Raw genomic sequence first — 19,986 nt, 5'->3', positions numbered from 1 at the left:
TGGGCATATGCACAAAATTTAACTGAAAATAGTTTAATAAAATAACTGTATACAGAAGTGGATCAGGATTCAGATATTACCAAAGGATGCCAAATACTGAGGGACTAGCACAAGTAAGATCTTGCCCCAGGTCTGAAAGGCTAAGGGGAGAAAGATGGACTCCCTCAACTGGTGAGAGCCATAGCTACAGAAGAGGGACTGCCCACCAAAGTCAAGGCCTAGAAAAATATGATCACTGTAAAAGCCATGGCAGGAAGAGGATGATGCAATGAACATTCCAGCTTTTCTCTGCCCCATCTCTCAATGGTTACCCACTGGTTAAACCCAACCAGAAGCTGAAGGGAACCCCGCTTCCCTCTGGAGTCCCTGCATGGGTTCAGTGTCTGTGGCACAGAGCAGGGTAGAAAGGGTAGAGAATGAATCTGAAGGGGAAGGAGTTCTTTTATATCGGTATCTCATATAATTCCTACGGTTAAATTGTAGATCGGCATCTTACCCATTTTAGAGATGATGAAATGAGGCTCAGTCCAATTTTATTTCTTAGCAAAGGCCTCACAGCTAATAATATGGCCACATAGAGTCAGAATTCAAATTCAAATTCCTTGTATGACTCCAAAATCTGTGTGCTCTAGCCAGGGAAGCTGCACCGATGACTGGACTCAGGGATAGGTGGGGTCTAGGAAAGGAGCAAAATGGGAGATCTGAAGATGTCATTCAGGGGTTGATTCTGTTGACTTTGATCACGTTGAGGCCATGAACTGAAATAGGAAAACCAGGAGGGACATATTAGTTTTATGTGCCCACCTATGCTGAATCTGAGGGCCCTAAGGGAAACAATCATTTAGTGGATGTGTCTAGCATGCGACGTGAACACAGGTCTGGAGTATCTGGAGGCTCAAAGCCAGAAAGAAATATTTACAACCATGGAGTAGGATGATGGCTAATACCTTGAGGGTAAAGGACATCACCCAGGGGACTTACTGGGCAGAGATGAGATGAAGACTCAGGCAGGGCCATCCGAGACCCCTGCACTGAGCATTTCCTCATTACCAAGGGATTTCAAGGCATTTCATAATGCCTAGCCTGGCACAAAAGGCCCTCCTCCACTGGGCCCCAGACTTCAGCATTCTTTCTCACTGATTGCAGCAACCAACTCTCTTCTCTGGTTAAACCTACCTGCACTCTCCCAGCTCTTCCACTTTCCCATACCCCAAGCCTTGACTTGCCCGTGCTCCACTCCTCCTTTGAGGCACACTATGCCCTGGGTGATAGCTCCCTTTTATGACCTTTGGTAGTCCCCACATCTTTATCCCACAGCACATCCTGTCTTACAGACCCTGTGTCTTTTGTCTCCATCTGTATGAAGAATTAGGTGCTCAGCATACATTGGATGTAGATAAATCAAAAAATACTAGTTGGCTTAATCACTTGCTTATTTTGGAGATGGCCAAACATCAGTAAGGCCAGCTTTTTTGTTTTATTCAAATTAGCTCACCTTGGCCAGGCATGGTGGTTCACACCTGTAATCCCAGCATTTTGAGAGGGCAAAGTGGGAGGATTGCTTGAGACCAAGAGTTAGAGACCAGCCTGGGCAGCATAGCAAGATCCTGTCTCCACAAAAAATTTTAAAAATTAGCTGGGCATGGTGGTATGTGTCTGTAGTCCCAGCTTCTCAAGAGACTGAGGCAGGAGGATCACTTGGGCCCAGTAGGCTGAGGCTGGGGTGAGCCAAGATTATGCCATGCCTGGGCAACAGAGCAAGATATTGTCTCTTAGAAAAAAAAAAAAATAGCCCACCAGTTTGGGCTACTTTATGTCCAAAACAGTGATCCAAACATAGTAATGGCAATATTATTAGAATATCTGGGTGGGCTTCCAAAGGGACTATATGAAAGGGAACGGCACTTATTGGGATATATATGATAGTGCCTAAAGTCATGATGGGCGCAGTAGGTAGTCACTGGTCAACTTCTGACCATAGCACATACTTTCTTATAATTTGGGGCAAGTTACTAAATTTCCCTCAGTCTCACTTTTCTTACTTGTAATAGTGTCACTTATTTAATAGGTTTACCACGCAGATCAAATGAGATAATGCTTAGCCCAGGCCTGACAGCTAGTAAGACCTTAGTAAATGCTAGAAATCATTGTTAGTATAATTACTTCAGCCCATCGAGTTTAGCTTATTAGAGCTAGAAGGAACTGCATAGAAAATTCAGTCCCAGCACTTAATTCATAGATGAGCAAATGGATGCTCAGGTGTCAGGACATAATGTGGTGGAACTCAGATATAAAACAAGACCTGTGCTCTTTCGGCCACTGGCCAGCACTACTCAAGGGTCTGTTTCACATTTTATACCTGCACAGGCCCATGCTTTTACTTGTATTACATGCAGTGAGGCAGAGTGATCTAGATCTGTTTTTTGTTCATTTTCTGAAGAGATAGAACATTTATGTCAAATCCAATCTACCTTGATCAGACAGGAAAATATAATAAAATATTTAAGACAAATCTTTATAGAGCAAAAGTTATACCGGATTGTAGTTACAAAAATCATTGCTGGTGACCCTAATTAATACCAACACTTATGGGAATAATGTAAGCAAACATGTGAAGAGTAAGGTTGAAGTGAAAGTCACGGGGGTGTTTTGTGCATGACTGCTTTTTGTTAGTTTTTGGGTTTTGTTTGTGTTTTTAGACCACTGTCTGGGTAAGAGAAAAACACTTGTAATGAAAATATCCACCTATAGGTGGCAAACTTGTACTGCTGTCATTCTGTCCTTGCGTGCCCTTGCAAGTAAATGTCACTGGGAATGGAGATGAAAGTGAAATTTGAAGAAAGAAAACAAGAAATCTAAATGGATCCAGAAACAACTTTCTCACAAAAATTTTAAATGAAAAAAAAACACATAATAATCTCACAAGATACTTAGTCTGATTCATCTGCAAGAATACCTCATGAAATTGCACCAAATGCATTTATTCAGGATCCATTTCAGAGTTCCTACAACATAGCACCCTGGTTTAGAGTGGGAAAGACACATCCCTGCCTTGAGAGTGCTGACAGCTGGGAGCCTTCCACCCGCAAAGTACTTCCAGCAACATCTCTCATCTGACTTTTGCTGTTGTCCCCGATGTCACAGATAAGAAGACAGAAGCTCAAAGATACCGGGGGAGTGGCAGACTGGAGCCCAGCTCCTTAGAGTCCAGGTAGTATCTCTGTCTGCCACTTTATGCTACTTCAGTGTAAGGCAGAAAGTGACAAAGTGATCCAGGATTGGGGGGTAGGAGTAACTAATTCTTCGGGGTATGACACTCACAGGAAAGCCCCAGTGGTTCTTTCAGAGTCTTTGTAAATAGAATGACCTTCGACTCTCTCATTTCTGCCCTTCACCCTGGCTAACCAACACTTACTCCCTAATCGTGAAAGGGGGGTTGTTTCCCAGAGTGAGGGTCAGGATCCCCTGGGGACTCTAAGAAAAGTAGTGAAGACTTTAATTTACAGTGGCCAGGCTTGGTGGCTCACATCTGCAGTTCCAGCTACTTAGTGAGGCTAAGGTACAAGGTTCACTTGAGCCCAGGAGTTTGATGCTGCAGTGAGCTATGAGTACATGCCACTGTTCTTCAACCTGGGTGACAGAGTGAAAAAAAAAAAAAGACTTTATTAGCGAGAAATAATTCTTTTTTGTTGTTGTTTTTTTTTTTTTTTTTTTTTTTGAGACGGAGTTTTGCTCTTGTTGCCCAGGCTGGAGTTCAGTGGCGTGATCTCGGCTTACTGCAACCTTCGCCTCCCAGGTTCAAGAGATTCTCCTGACTCAGCCTCCCGAGTAGCTGGGATTACAGGCATATACCACCATACCCGGCTAGTTTTGTATTTTTAGTAAAGATGGGGTTTCTCCATGCTGGTCAGGAACTCCCGACCTCAGGTGATCTGCCCACTTTGGCCTCCCAAAGTGCTGGGATTATAGGTGTGAGCCACCGCACCCAGCAAGAAATAATTATCCACCCTACTTTTAAAAACTTTTGATATAGTATACGCATTTAAATGTGTTTAATTAAAACAATATTGAGTGCCTGTTTAAATGTATAAAGAGGGTATAATGTGTTTTTTCATGCATTCCTTGCTCCTTTGAAGATTTTCCTATGTATCATCCCAGGCTTATCCTGAAGTGTTTATATATATGTAGATACATAAGTGTGGATATAGAGAGAATTTTCTTTGCCCAATTCATATAGTACTCTGCTGCTTGCTTTTTTCATTTAACAATATAACTTGGAGAGCTTTAACTAGACATATGTTATGCAGTTTAACGTGGCATGGGGTTTATAGTTTGAATGTACCATAATATATAAACCATTCCCTTCCCTACTGGTGGATGTCTAAGTTGTTTCTGTTTCTCACTATTACAAATAGGTCTGTAGTTAAGTCCTTTTACATATACCTGTGTACATGTACAATATCTCTGAAGGATAAATTCCTTAAAAGAAAAAAATTGTTGGACCAAAGCATAGATATGCATTTTGAATTTAAAAAAAATACTGTTAAATTAACTCCCACAAAGGCTGAACTGCCTTTTTATTGACCCCACCTCTCTCTCATTAACTTTCTATTCACAACCTATACTCTGGGCCACTTTTATTCTGTTTTAACTTTTGTTTTGTTTTGAGACATGGTATCCCTCTGTCACTCAGCCTATAGTGCAGTAGTGCAATCATGGCTCACTGCACCCTTGACCTCTTGGGCTCAAGGGTATCCTCTTGCCTCAGCCTCCTGAGTAGGTGCGACTATAGGCACACACCACTATGCCCAGCTAATTTTTACAAAATTATTTTTTGTAGAGATAAGGTCTTGCTATGTTGCCTAGGCTGGTCTCAAACTCCTGGGCTCAAGTGATCCTCCTACCTCAGCTTCTCAAAGTGCTGGGATTACAGGTGTAAACAACTGTGCCTGGGCCTATGTTTTAACTTTAATCTTGAAGTCTTCCTTCTCCCTCTTTCTCTTAACCCACACTCATTTCACCGAAAACTCTGTTGGATTTACTTTCAAATACACCCAGAACCTAGCCACTTCTCACCACCTACTCTGCTCTCACTTGGTTGAAGCCACCATTACTCCTCCACTGGATTCCTATAGTAGTCTCCTACGCATCTCCTTGCTTCTGTTCTGTGCTCCTTCAAACTACTGTCAACACAGCAGCCAGAGTGACCCTGTTAAACAAGTCAGATCATTTCACCCCTCAGCTCAAAATCCTGCAACGTATCCTCACTTCACTTTGTAAAATCCTTATGATGACCTCCAGGGGCCTATGTGATCTGCACCTACATTCTCTTCTCCTACATTCTCCTCCTCTCCATTGTACTCTGCCAAGGACACTGACCTTCTTGCTACTCCATGAATCCTCCAGGCACACCCCACATTAGGGTCTTAGCAGTCCTCTTCTTCCTAATATCCACTTGACTAACTCCTTCACCTCCTTCAAGTTGGCTCAAATTTCTCTTTCTCAGTAAAGCCCTTCCAATACCCTTATTCAATACTGCAAACATCCCCCACCAGCATCCTATACTCCTTGCACTTCTTTTTCTTTTCCCAGAGCATTTACAACCCTCTTACCTGCTATGTAATTAACTTTATTATGTTCATTGCCTACCTCTCCCATTTGAATTTCCATGCCACATGGGTGGGGATCTTTGCTGTTTTGTTCACTGAAAAAATCTTTCATAAGTATCTGTTGAATTGGAGTTGCCATTCCTCTCTCCGTTGCAATGGTGAAATAGCTTCAAAAAGCTGTGGTTTTGACACTGAGTCATTCTCTTGTGGATGATGTTGTCCTATTGCTTTTTAAAGACAAGTTTCAAAAAGAAAAAAATAGAAAAATTGGACATCATCAAAATTTTAAACTTTTGCCTGTGAAAGACTCTGTAAAGGGGATGAAAAGACAAACTACAGACCGGGAGAAAATATTTGCAAATCACAAATCAAACAAAGAATATATATAATCTCAAAACTCAACTGTAAAAATACCACACACAGGCAATTCAATTAGAAAATGAACAAAAACAAGAACAGACATATTACCAAAGGGGATACAGAGATGGCAAATAAGTACATGAGAAGATATCTAACACTATTTGCCATTAGGAAGATGTAAACTAACAAACACCACAATGATATCAGACCTATCTGAATGGCTAACATAAAAAACATCATGTCAAATGCTGGCCAGGCACAGTGACTCACACCTGTAATCCTAGCCCTTAGGGAGGCCGAGGCGGCTGGATTGCTTGAGCCCAGGAGTTTGGGACCAGCCTGGGTAACCCTGTGACACCCCTTCTCTACAAAAAATACAAAAATTTGTCAAGCGTGGCGGTGCATGCCTGTAGTCCCAGCTACTTGGGAAGCTGAGGTGGGAGGATCACTTGAGATTGGAAAGTCGAGGCTGCAGCATGCCTGGGTGACAGAGAGAGACACAATTTCAAAAAAATAAATAAATAAAATGGTAGTGAGGATGTGGAGAAATCGGATCACTCATACATGGTGGTAAGGATGTAAAGTGATACAGTCACAAATATAGTTTTACTTTTTCTTTTAAAACCTAAAATGGACTTCCCATACCACCCAGCAGTTGGTACTTTCAGGCACCTGTCCCAGAGAAATGCAGACTTACGTTCATACAGAAACTTGTACAGCAATGCTCATAGCAGGTTTATGTATAATATACAAAAACTGGAAACCACCCAAATGCTCTTCAACAGGGTGAATGGTTAAAAAAAATTGTGGAACATCCATACCATTGAATGCTACTCAGAAATAAAAAGGAATGAACTACTGATACGTGTAACAATAAGAACTGATCTCAAGAGGTTGTGCTGAGTGAAAACACCAATCTTGAAAAGTTACATTATATACGATTCCATTTACATAACATTCCTAAACAAAATTATCAATGGAAAAGAGATTAGTGGTGTCCAGGGTTTAGAGATGGGGATGGAGGGAAAGAGAAAGGTATAGCTATAAAGGGGTAATATAAGGGAGTCTTGTGGTGATGGTGCAATTCTGTATCTTAATTGTGGTGATGGTACACTAAGCTACACATGTGATCAGACTGCATAGGTCTATGAGAACACACACACGGATACACACACACAGGCACACACACGCACACACACGAGTACAAGTGTAACTGGAGAAACCTGAATGATCTCTGTTAATTGTACCAATGTCACTTTCTTGGTATTTATACATACTGTAGTTATGCAAGATGTTACTTGGGCAGGCAAGGTAAAGCGTGCACCGGAATTCCCTGTACATTTCTTTGCAACTTCCTGTAAATCCATAATTATTTCCAAATTGAAAAAATAAAGGGCAGGGCGCGATGGCTCACGCCTGTAATCCCAGCACTTTGGGAGGCCGAGGTGGGTGGATCATGAGGTCAGGAGATCGAGACCATCCTGGCTAACACGGTAAAACCCCGTCTCTACTAAAAATACAAAAAATTAGCTGGGCGTGGTGGCGGGCACCTGTAGTCCCAGCTACTCGGGAGGCTGAGGCAGGAGAATGGCGTGAACCCGGGAGGCGGAGCTTGCAGTGAGCTGAGATTGCGCCACTGCACTCCAGCCTGGGTGACAGAGCAAGACTCCATCTCAAAAAAAAAAAAAAAAAAAAGTTAAGAAAAAAGTTTCAAGAAGAAATCCAGGCCAGCTTTCAATTGGGATGTTTTCCTCTGGGGTTACTCTCCTTATTTCCAATACATCTAACTTTACCTTCTTTTTATTTGGTCTTTTTCACTTTTCGAGGGAAAGCCCGAAAATACTTACTTGAGTGAACATTATTCTTATGTGGTTCTGGGTAAGCTACTCAGCTCTCTGTTCTTCAGCCTTCCCTTTGGAAATTTGGGGGAATATCATCTGTCCCCATCCTCATGGGAATGTAGAGAGTTACAAACTCACAGAAGTTCGAATTAACTCCTTCTATGCTGAAATCATAGAGCAAGTGGGAAGTGAGGTGAGTACTCTCCTCCAATGAGCACCCACCACATTCTGGTCACTGCACAGGCACTTCAAATACACCGTCTCACTGGCCAGGTTTCAGCTCATTCGAAAAAGATGTGAAGGCCAGTTTGCTGACCAGTGAAGAACTGATAGCTGATAATATTGCTAAACAGCAAGAGTTCTTACTGGGTTTATACTTCTCAAATTTCCAATTAGTCAAAGCTATAGTAGTATTTAAGTTGCTTTTTAAAAAGGCACAAGCTAATTCTCTAACGCAATTTTCAAAATAAGCATACTTGGCTCTTTTTAAAGCATTTCCCCCTGAATTTGGTCAATAGATTTTGGAACCATTTTAAACACGTTGATGTCAATCTTTTTGTAAAATTTTCTCCTCAGTGCTTCCCACCTCCATGGGTCCATCTCTTTTTCTTCCTCACAGTAGCATTTCTTTTCCTTCTCTATTTTCTCTGGGCTATGCCCTCACTAAACAAATTCGCTCTGTCACCTCTATTCTTATACTCCCTGGGAATGAAATGTTATTTGTTGGTCACCCATTAAGCACTGAAAATACTGCAAGATTATTTCCAATACATCATGATAAACATTCTTTGAAGTGTGTCACATGAGCCCTGAATCAGCTGTTGCTAGACTATACAGTGCCTTTGTGCAAATTAGAAAAAGACTCCCCTCTTTTTCTGGATGGGACACAGGACTGAGCCAGGGCTGAATTTCAGTCCTTACCTGCATGGAGGAGACACAACCTCCTCAATAAGATCCAGAAGCTATGGAAGGAGCTCTCAAAAGTAAACTCAGCTCATCATCACTTTTGTACCCAAATCCATCATTGACTTATAGTGATTCCAAGAGTGATCACTTGACTCATTTGTGACCCATTTTTTTTTCTGTGTTAGACTAAAAATCTATAAAACACTTAGACATGAGGTTTTGCAACCTGTCCTGTACACATTTCTTGTTTATCATCATGACATTTATCATCTTATTTATCATCATGACAGTGGTGCCAGTACTCATTGGGAGATCAGCAGATCACTCAGCTTTGGGACAAAACAGAGAGTTTTAAGTAAGACGGGGGTACACCAGATATTTTTATCCTTGTTCAGTTTTCCTCTTCCAGTGCAGTGGTCTCTGACTCAACAAAGCCCAACATTCACAACCTGCTGTCAGGGGCCTGACGCATGCATTGTCTTGAGTTGAATGAAAACATTTGACTCTTTCTGTCAATTTGCAGTGGAACACACCTTCCAGATTTTCTCCACTATGTGATACCAGCTCTGAATATTTCCTATTCAGTGTTCACCTCTGTCAGCTAGTCTGAAAATTGGAGCCAGAAACACTTGACAAATCACTGGCCACATTGTGGTTACAGGTGGTGACACATTGCTGCCGCTGCTGCTGCTGCTGCTTATTCATGAAACTGGAGATTAATGTTCCATTTCTGAGATGTAAACTAGGGAAAACCCCATATAAAGCACCAGCATTGAGCAGAATAACAGACAGACAATTTTCAACTGAAATGCCAGTTATTAGAAGTCATGTGGAGTCAGGAGTTGCCATGGAATCCATTTGTTTCTAAACCGGCTCCTCCTGCTGGAATAGTTTCTCATTATCATGTCTTTCTTACCAGGTTGGGGGAGAAAGAAAGTGAGAGTGCCATCTCATATAAAACTACGTTATAATTCCAAAGCACTGAGGCCCTACAATGAATAGAAAATTAAAAGTTTTAAGGAAAGTTAATGTAAAATTTTAATACCCATTTATATTGTTATTTGGCTTGGAGTAAAACAATCACATTGCCATCAAGATTTCCTTTCTGTGACTTTTGATTATTCAAGGAGAATACACAATGGCTTATGGTACAAGATTTATCTTCACAAGCTAGTTATCAGATCTCCAGGAGTGAAAATAAATATCAAAGCAGATCTAAACTGAGATGGGCTGCACATTTGCAGTGCACTTGTTTTCCCCTGTTTTCTCCTACCTATCATTTTTATTTAGATTCTTAACCAGACCATTATGGCTTTTCCTCCTGTGAAACTGCTGATGAGTCTATCCCCTTGTTTCCTCCAAGTTATTTTCTCAAATCACGAGAAGTGATTGGCTGGCATATGTTAATGCTTGAGTTGTTTCTGTGGTAAAGTCTCCCATGTGTTTATAGGTAAAATACAGAAACAGATTGATCAAATATCAACTTGGGACAATTGAATTTCAAAACATACAGAATCCAGAAATTAACCACTGTTTTAACATATGTACAATATAATTGATTATAATTATACAGGAGATCTGTTGAATGAAGATACATTAGAATTATATTTGCATATTTATCTTATTCTGTGTTTTCTATGAAAGAATATTAAATGTTTCATGTGAGTAAAAGTGTTGGTAGATGACTCCAGAACCTTGAACCTGTGTTTCTCATTGTCTCGACTTCCCAATGTTGACCAGTGAGCTCACCCCAGGGATTCAAGAATAGTTCAACTGTATTTAAAACCAGACCCCACCTCATCTTCCTACCCAAGGATTTACCCACCTCAGAGCCAAGAACGCCCCCACCCTCAAATCATTTGGGTTGACAGTTTACAGTAGAAAAATGCAAGCAGCACTTAGGCATATGAAAAGATGCCAAACCTCCCTAATAACAGAAAAAAATTAAAAGTCAATTTTCATCTATTAGACTGGGAGAAAAGTTAATAATGTGCTTCATTCCAAGATTGTAGGGAAACAGTCACCCTCACACATTGCTGATGAGAGTGTCAATTGGCAAAACTGTCATGGAGGGCAATTTAGCAATGTTTATCAGGAGTGCAAATCCATGTATCCTTTGATATAGCAACTCCATTTTTGGGAATTTGTCCCGTGGGTGTACTTGTACACAGGTAAATGACATGTGTACAGTTATCCACTGCAGCACTGTTTGTGAGGCAATAATGGGAGACAAACCTAAATGTCCTCAGTGGGTGAAAGGTTAAATAATTTACACTGGTATTTCCTGGAATGCTATACAGATGTTTAGGAAAGAAAGGATGAAGAAGCTTTCTGTATACTGTCATGGAAAGTGAAAAAAAAAATCAAGGTGCAGAAAGGTGTGTATAATATAAATCTTAATGTTTGCTTGAAACTCCGGAAGAGTAATAAGAAGCTAAGTAGTTGTATAGCTGCAGACATAAATTGGTAGCCCAAGATCCATTTGCTTGGTTTGCATAGTGTTTTAAAATTGGATTTCACTTAATAATCTGGATTTCTAGGTAAGGAAAATAAGTGAAGCATGCCAGGTGTTAAGATAAGAAATGGTGCTGGTAGTCTAATCTGTCTGGATTTTCCACTGGGTTTTAGGGTGGAGGGACTCTGCAGTGGGAGCCCTGAGGAGATGAACAGTTTCATTCCAGAAATGGAGCTGTGGTTCATGGATACAGATCGTCATCCCAAACCTCTCTCCAGTTTTCTGAAAGGGGCTTAGGAACCACTGCTGGGAAAAGGCATGCCCAGCATCCACACAGCACTGACTTATCCATTTCGCACAATAGTCGCAGTGGCTAGGGCCCATGTAGTTTTACGGCCTGAGAAAAATGTTTCAATGTTTGTTTCTTTTACCATCAGAAGAAAAAAAATAAATATGTAAGAATAACGAATATGTGATAATGAAACCAATCTGAATTACACTCATCTGTTTACCAATGCAGTTGCAAAATATAATTTTAAAATATTTTCTTATGCAGGATGGAGCCATAAAAACATGACAAAAGTGCTTAAGGATCAACAAAGCTATGTCATAACGTTGACCCTGCACAAGAAGAAGCCCTTGCCACTTGAGGGGAGGCCTAGACCTCCCCGGCCCAATGCATCCAGGCAGGGCCCCCTCCTCTAGCGACCACTCCCCCTGCACCGGCATCTCACACACACACACACACACACACACACACACACACACACACACCTTGAGCCCTTTATGCCTAAGTTGTCTTGAAAAATGAGGGAACAGGTTTGAGGCCAAAAGGAGAACCAATGCTTGTCTGCTATCTTTCCAGTGTGTCCCACCCCTGGTTGACTGAATCAAAGTCTCTGGACTTATTTCCAGCAACATAGCTGAGAACCCTGGAACACTGGAACATTCTGAGAGCACCCTGTGTATTTCCCTGCCCTTCTGAAGCCAAACTCCCCACGAAAGTTTGGTCTGGCTAAGGCCCGGGCTTCCTCTCCCCTTTTTGAGACCAACCACTTTCCTAAGGAGGCAGGAATAAGCCATCTTCAGAGACCCCATCCTTATCACAGAGGACAGCCTTACTCCTGGGCCTCAACTAGACCGCCCTATCATTTTATGCTGTATGTTCAAGATCCCACAATACTAGGGCCATCGCTTGGAATATTTTCCCTCCTCACAGTCTTCTACTTCAAAAGTAGGCTGAGAAAAAGCAGACTAAGGCAATGGTTCTTAAAGTGCAGTTCCCTCACCAGCAACATCACCTGGGAACCTGTTAGAAATGCAGATAAATTATTGGGTTCCAACCCAGATCTACTGAATCATAAACTCTGGAAGTGAGTCCCAGCAATCTGTGTTTTAAGCAGCCTTCCAATCAATTCCCATGCACGCTCAAGTTCCAAAACCGCGCTAAGAGCAAAGGCGCCCAGATATTCAAGGGCAGATTCCCGTATCTCGGGCCCAGAGTCGATGAATCTAGGGTAGGACCCAGGCATGTGCCCCAGACTTCCAAAGCACCAGGTCTCCGGCCCAGACGAGCACAGTGGTACTTTCCCGGGGTCCTGGGGTTGCGACGCGAAAGCGGGAGCAGCTATTGGAGGCTCAGGACTTGGAGACGCAACCACCTCAGCGGGGCGGCGCCCCCAACTGGATTAAGCTGCGACTGTCGCTGCGTCTCGGGGCGGGTCCATGGCCCCTCACTGCGCAGCCCGGGGTGGCGCCGGTAACCCTCGCTCTGAGCTCATCCTTGCTCCCGCTTCCCCGCGTTCGGAGCTGCCTAATGGCCTGAGGCCCTCCGCCCCCTTACGGAATGCCAATTCCCGATTTGGACAAGGATTTCCTATTCCTAAATCAAGGTGGGGCCTTAGGGTTTATATTTAAAAGCCGTCCTCCTCCCCCACCTCCATCCCAAGTGACCCTGAGTTTGGTCTGAAATTCGGGAACCGATTTAAGAATCAAAGTGTTTTTCAACCTGAGTTTCCAAATAGTGTTCATTTTCAGAGTTACAACGCCTCGGTTGTGTGCCTGTATTCAGCGTTGCTGAAATTTATGTACACACAGCGTCCTCCGCTCGATTTCTGGAAAAGAAAAGTGTGAAAGCGCAGGCACCTGGAGCGGCAGGCACCCACCTGATCCCCTCCTCAGAATGCACAGAATCAGACCTCTTTCCAGCTAGCAATTATATTTTAAAATAATTATATTCTTTAAAGCTTAAAATTTATGTCTGCAAATATAGTGGTGCACAATTCAAGAAGCACTTATTTCCCAGCGGCCATTCAAGGTTATATATTAGACCATGGTTTCCAATATCTGGAAAATTAACCAGAATATTTAGAGAAACTATTTGAAACCCTTACTTGCATTCGCCAATCTCATTTTCCAACTTGGTGCATTTTTTTTTCTTTCTTTTTTTTCCAGTGTGTAACCACTGAAGTGAATTTGGGGGTATTTCAAGGGTCAATTTAGGGAGACAACTGAAAGGCAGTACCTAGGAAAAGGTTTTTTTAATATTTATATACATAAGATATACTTTTCAAAACGTTCTCATCAGACAAGTAATATTTACCATAACTTCTAACATAGCAAATATGACCCTATTTTGGGGGCTCCTTCTACAATTTGTTTGGGGTCAAGGCTACAAGCGGCCTTTGTTTCTGCCTCAACATCATAACGACTCGCAGAGATGTAAATGTCCAAATGTGGTTAAAAAAAATGTATAGGACAGGATTACATTAACTAATATACTTGGAAGTAGAAAATGTTAGTATTTCCTAAGACAATAATATGTCCCTGGATAACTTGTCCTTTTCAGTGATAGAGTGAACATCTGGATATAACATACTGAGATGTTCGAGTGACCATCTTCAGATTTTGTATCTTGGTTATAAATATATCCTTCATCCTGACCTTGGACATTGAGCAAAATCCATGTCTGTGTGCTTTGTGCAACTGTGCATGTGGGATGTGCGAGCATGCAAAAGTGTATGTGTGCGTCCCTAGCAGTCTGGAAAAAAATAAAGAGAATGGTGGTGGACAGAAATCATTCTAGTTTTGATAAGATGCTCAAACAGCCTGGAGCAAAGAAGAGTCATTAGAGGAGTTTTCGGAAGGCAGGGTGGAGTTCTGTGCCAGAGCAAGGGTCAGGGGCCGAGGCATTGAAGCCCGGTTCGGCCTTTTGCACCGGAATTCCAGTATGTGTTCACTCGTTCTTTTACAACCGAAAGTTCACCTTCTCTAGTCTTGATTTTGCCTTTTGCGGGGAGGGGTCAGAAGGCCCTTGAGATGCCCGCTCCCCCTTCTTTCCGGGTGCGCGCGGCATGCTGGACTTTGCTCACACAGGCGCTTTGGTTCCAGAATCTACCGGGGCTGGCTCTCCGCGATCACTGGTGTAGAGTCACGGACGCCTGTCCTGGCCTCCGCGGTCCAGGGCAGACTCCATGAGGGCAGCATCCTGGGTTGCCCCAGAGGTGGCAGGGACTCTTGGGGGAACAGGGTCGCCATCACACTAGGCTGCTCGCCCTGCTTGGTGGGGGAAGGAGAGACTTTTTTTGCAGCCCCGCATGGGTTTTCTCCCACATCAGGATCGCATTCTGGGTGCCTGAGTGCCACAGGCCAGGTTTTAAGGCCACCGGCTCAAGGAGGTGGCGGCCTAGACTCTATAAGGATCTCTATTTGGGGTTAGTGGGTCGCCTGTGACCGTCTCTTCCTTTCTGGGGCTTTTCTCCTTATATTGGCAAAGCCGATAGTACGATTAGTCTCTGAGCTTCAAGAAATTCATTTAAAATTCCCCATGCTAGAGGCGAACGCAAATTCGCAGAACACGTGGGAGGCACCTGAGGTTCCGGTTCACGGTTCGCGCCTCCGGCTACAGGGCGCGTGGGGGGCCGGCAGGCGGGGTCGCGGGGAGGGTGCAAAGCCGGGTCCCTGGGCCCGGGCGGGGAAGTGAAGGAGCAGCGTTCCGGCTCCAACCTAGGTTCAAAGATTAGAAAAACAGGTGTTACGTCGTCACGCTAATTCACTCTCTCGGTAAACGCGGCTCAGACAGTTGTGTGCTGAGGACTTAGCGAGAGGCCGTCACCTCGTGGTCGTGCATTCACTTTGTTTATTAAACGACATCTACTCGGCTCATTGACAACTGAGCTTCACTGGGACATTGGAACAGCCCGCCCAGCCCCCCAGGACGTCAGCCTTAAGTGCGAAGACTTCCTTACTCATTTTGCCCGTCTTGCTTCTGAAGGCAAAATTACTGCATTTCTTCTTCCGGAAAGCCAGCATTACCTGACTCTCTACCCCCAACCCCCGGAAGTCCCTGCTGTGGACACAGGTTTCAGACCCCTGAGAGGCACTTCCACACCGGCATGTTGTTTTAAGTAGAGATAGGGTTAGAGTAACCGCGGTCTTGACTGAAATCCTCTCTAGAACACAGTCGAATAGAAAACCTCCGCTTAACCCTAAGTGTCATTGCTTCGCCTGGCAGCTATATGTGACCTGGTTGGAGGGGAGAGGAGGGTCAAGAAAGGTTATTCCCCCTCTCCGCACGCACCCTCCACCCCCGACTTTACATGTAGTAGCCAACTTGACCTTATCTGATCTTTCTGGAATCTTGTGTGTAAGTGAGCCACAGTGCATCTCTCGCTATCTTCCAGCCATGTCTTGTTAAAAGTGCATCATTGGGTGGTTGGAAGGCCCTCAGAACCAGATATTTAAGTGGCTACAGCCACTGGGGAAATGACTCCTCCTAGATTAGAGTCCATTAGCTGGATTCCAGTTTTGAAAGACCTACAAAATCTCCTTGCTTCTTTCTTTTTCTATCCAAAACGTTCACCTCCTCCAGTCAGGTGTTGCCCAGATGTGTGAATAACACTAGAAAGCTCCTGTTGTCCTTCTACGACTATCTTACTGCCATCGGCGGCAAGGAGGTGGCAGAGTATTTTTGAACAAACACTCTTAAAGTTGTTCTGAATATCAGCAGACTGGCACACACCCCTCTTCAAAGTATTTATTTTCTCAGTGGCAATTAGCACCACAAACGAGAGGATGAGTGTCCCGTCACTGGTATTCTCACTGATTTTTGTGGCAGATGAAACAACTCCCTCCAAACGCACCTCCAGGAGCCGAATCTGGTCACCGGCAGTACCAAAACCAAGCCGTGAGTCGAGTCTGTAGGGGGTGATTCTTGAGCACAATAATTGTTTTTGGGACAATTTGACTTTTTCTTGATGCTATCTGTTGTGTTTTCTCAGATGAGAGAAAGAGAAGGCGGTTCAAATTAGAGGGTCTCTAAGAGATAATTAGTCAGCAAGAGTCCTGGTGATCGTTTGTTTAAACAGCTCCTGTTAGGGAACTGTGAGCATCGTTAAGTTCATTCGTGCAGACTATCCTTCCTGTAAGGAATAATCATGTTAGACTTTTGTTTCCTGAAACAAAACCCGACAAAGAGTTGGCTAATGTTTAAGAAAACGGACTGTTGTGAGCTATGCATCTCTATATATTAATCATTCTATTTTGTCCTGAAATAGAATGAAATAAGCTTTTCCCCTAGTGTTCCCCTCGCTGCTCCCCATAGGAAAACTCCCCGGCCGAGCTTTCCACGGTGAAAAAAATCAGCCCCTAAACCCAAGCCATTTCGAAAAAGACGTACTTCTTTGGGATTAATTTAAAGATCGTTACTGTATTTATTTCCTCTGGCAATGAATTCCGTGTCGCCATGGTTTCAGAGAAACGAGAAAGAGAAAATAAAGCCCAAAACCGGCCTAGCGCACGCCGTTGGCCACCGACTGCAGCGGGATGGGCGTTTGGGCGAACCCTGCCTCCTCCGCCAGTAGACCTAACCCGCCCGCCCGACCTCCGCTGCCTCCGGACGTCCCCGGCTTTGCTGGGCCGCTGCGCTGGTCTGAGCGCTCAACCACCCGACCCCAGGGAGCCAGAGGAGCGCGGGTCGCGCACGACGTCGGGAAGGACCGGGAGGCCGCGAGCAGCGGCGGCAACCGGACAGCGCCGACCCGGCACCCTGGGCTCATTAGGAGCCCAGCGGCCGAGCGGGTAGTAAGATTCAGAGCCCGGAGCCTGGGCGCGCGAAGGGCGGCTCGGGGCCGACTCGTGTCACTCAGCCCTATTGGCCAATGAGCGCCTCGCCCCTGGCCGCGCCAGGCCAATGGGAGGCGAGGAGGCTTGTGAGTGGCATTGAGGGAGGGCGGGAGAGAGGCGGCCCGGGAGTGAAGTTGAAGCTAAACCCTTAAGCTATAAAGAAGTTACGGGGGGCAGTTTTCGGCTTCCAATTAGGAATAATAGTGAACTGGCTTGGTAGCAACTACGGAGGACCAGGATTCTAAAATCACCTCACTCGTCCCAAAGCTTGCATCCTCCTCTTTCTGCCACGCACCCCTCCTCCAATTCATGATCCAGAAAAGGGAGCCGGGAATGCTCTGCTCCCGTGGGAAGCGGAGAGGCCGGCGGAGTCGCTGGGTTGGACGGTAGGCATGAGAACAGTTAAGAAATGGGCGCCCCCGAAACCTCTGCCGCTTGTGGGGACTGAAGGTAGGTGAAGCAGAAGACACCCCGCGCCCGCCCAGCAGCCGCGCAGCTCCGTGGTGGTGTGGGAGAGGCCGCGGCGCCTCCCGCCCCCGGGGAGCCTGCGAGGGGCTGTCGCGAGCGCGCCACCTGTTAACCTGGCGCTGCGGGGCCCCGCTTGTTGCCGCCCCTGCTGGGCAGCCAGAGCCCTGGGTCGCCTTGGGAGTCCCGAGGGACTTGGTGTGTGTCACTTTTTGAGGAATCCCTCAGACTTGAGACCCAAGTTAAAGAGGTAGCCAAGGTTCAGATCTGCCAAGGTCGGGAGCTGAAAGGCCCCCGCCGCGCCGTGGAGGAATTCTGATTTGCGGAAACCTGCTTTCCTGGGACGTGCGCCCAGCCTGGGCGCGGGCTCGGGGACCCGCGGCGGAAGATCCCTTGCGGGTCTTCAAAAATATGCATTTTGTTGTTTGGGCAACTTCCCAGGGGTCTGGAGGATGTGGCTGGCATGGGTGAGGGAATGCCAGCATTATTTGCAGGGGACTGTCTCGCTGCCGATTTACCCGTTTCTTTAAAAACAAACCCAAAACGCCTGGCTAGGCGCACTGAGGCCCTTTCTGGCCGTGTTTTTGGAATTGAGACTAGTGTGTGAGTACTTGTGGAGCCGCGGATCTCTTATGCTCTGATGCTGTTGTCTTCACAGGGCCTTGAAAGAGTTGTCTGGGGTTCCTGCTCTTCCCAAAGGGGCTCGGAGGTACCCTAAATGCCGCGAGACTGAAGAGCAAACGTCAGGGATTATTATGTCGATTTTCCGAGGACCAGGGTTCGCAGCTCGGAGTAGAAGAAAAGGCTGGCTCCTCAGGGGTCCCACTGGCATTTGATACCCCGGACGACCCCCAAGATTGCCCAAATTCCGTGGATCGGCAACTTTCCTATACTGCATCCCGCATTTTCAAAGAACATATTTTCCGTTCACCCCGGCTGGTCTTTTACTGCCATCAATATACTGTTCTTGGTGCAAATACTTCAGCCTCTATTCAAAGTATGTTTTATGTTTTTGCCAAATATGATCTCTAATTGAAAGTTTATTTTTGGTTTTGGATGAGTCTGCGGAGCTTAAGTTGTGAGAAGAAAGGGGGAACAAGACACAATGAAAGAAAAGTCCAAAAATGCTGCCCGGACTAGGAGGGAGAAGGAAAACAGTGAATTTTATGAACTGGCTAAATTACTGCCTTTGCCCTCGGCTATCACCTCGCAGCTGGACAAAGCATCCATAATCAGACTCACTACCAGCTATCTCAAAATGAGAGTGGTGTTCCCAGAAGGTAAGTGACTTTGCCCAGATGGAATTTCAAAGGCAGAAGGGGCAGGGGATTTGCCAGGCAATGAGCCGACACCAGTGACCAGAGAAATGCATACATATTTACATATATATTCTGCAAAGGGAAGTTTAGCTCGGCTGCTTCACTAAGGTCCTCACTGAACTCAGAATTTCTGTCGCTTTTTTGAGGCTCCCTCTACTTCCCCATCAATACTTTCTCTTCAGTCCATCAGATATGTTTGGTTGGGAAGCAGCCCAACAGTCCTTTTGTCAACACTTCAGATACTAGGTTCAATTGACTACTAATCCAAACATGACTTTCTTTTTTACTCCTCTTGTTAGAATTTTGTCCAGTAAAAAGCAGGAGCGCTGCCTAATTTTGTATTTTTTGCCAGGTGTAGATAGACCCATGTACCTGGAGCTAGATAGGCCAGATAATAATTTCTCTATATGTCTAAAGCTTTGCAAATGAGTAACGTGCATATTTGTGAAACAAGTATGCCTGAATTTACTCAGGTTCTTAAATAAATTCTAAGCAAATTTATTCTGAGTTTTCAAGACATTCGCGGATTCTGAAACTAACTCTGGAGCTTGATGATTTGCAACTGTGGGCTTGATGTTATCTGTAAGATAATAGGCTAGTCCTAAAATACATAAGATTGAATTAAGATGGCTAGCCTGCTTAGAAAATATCTTCTGGGTGGCAGATTGGCAAATAGATCCTGAGAAAATTGTCTTATAAGGCCTAGAAGTTAGAATAGCTGAGCTGTTGACATGATTTAAAACTTGTATTTAGATTATCAAGATTCACTGTGTGAGGACAGAGCAGCTTTCATAGAACACTGTCCTGTATAAAACCATTTATACTTACTAGAAAAGGACACTTTTCTATTTGTCCATCTTTTCCTTTACTTGGATTCAAATAATACAAACGGATTTTAAAAAATATTT

At 44.4% G+C, this 19,986-nt stretch overlaps 1 protein-coding gene across 2 annotated transcripts in view; it reads left to right on the top strand.

The window, feature by feature from the left end:
* Window positions 1–17,444: 17,444 nt before the first annotated feature.
* The window catches only part of SIM1 (SIM bHLH transcription factor 1), a 78,116-nt gene continuing 75,574 nt past the window's right edge, over window positions 17,445–19,986 (top strand). The window contains exons 1-2 of one of the 2 annotated variants that reach the window (XM_032165103.2): window positions 17,445–17,744; window positions 18,418–19,039. In XM_032165103.2, coding sequence (XP_032020994.1) covers window positions 18,865–19,039 — 175 coding nt within the window. In that variant the 5' untranslated portion in view covers window positions 17,445–17,744; window positions 18,418–18,864. Of the gene's footprint in view, window positions 17,745–17,900; window positions 17,962–18,417; window positions 19,040–19,986 lie in introns of those variants that run through there. The other variant, XM_032165112.2, reaches the window with a different exon arrangement.

The sequence above is a fragment of the Hylobates moloch genome, unplaced genomic scaffold, assembly GCF_009828535.3.
Source record: "Hylobates moloch isolate HMO894 unplaced genomic scaffold, HMol_V3 SCAFFOLD_2, whole genome shotgun sequence".
NCBI lineage: Eukaryota > Metazoa > Chordata > Mammalia > Primates > Hylobatidae > Hylobates > Hylobates moloch.
This window is presented reverse-complemented; position numbering and strand designations above follow the sequence as displayed.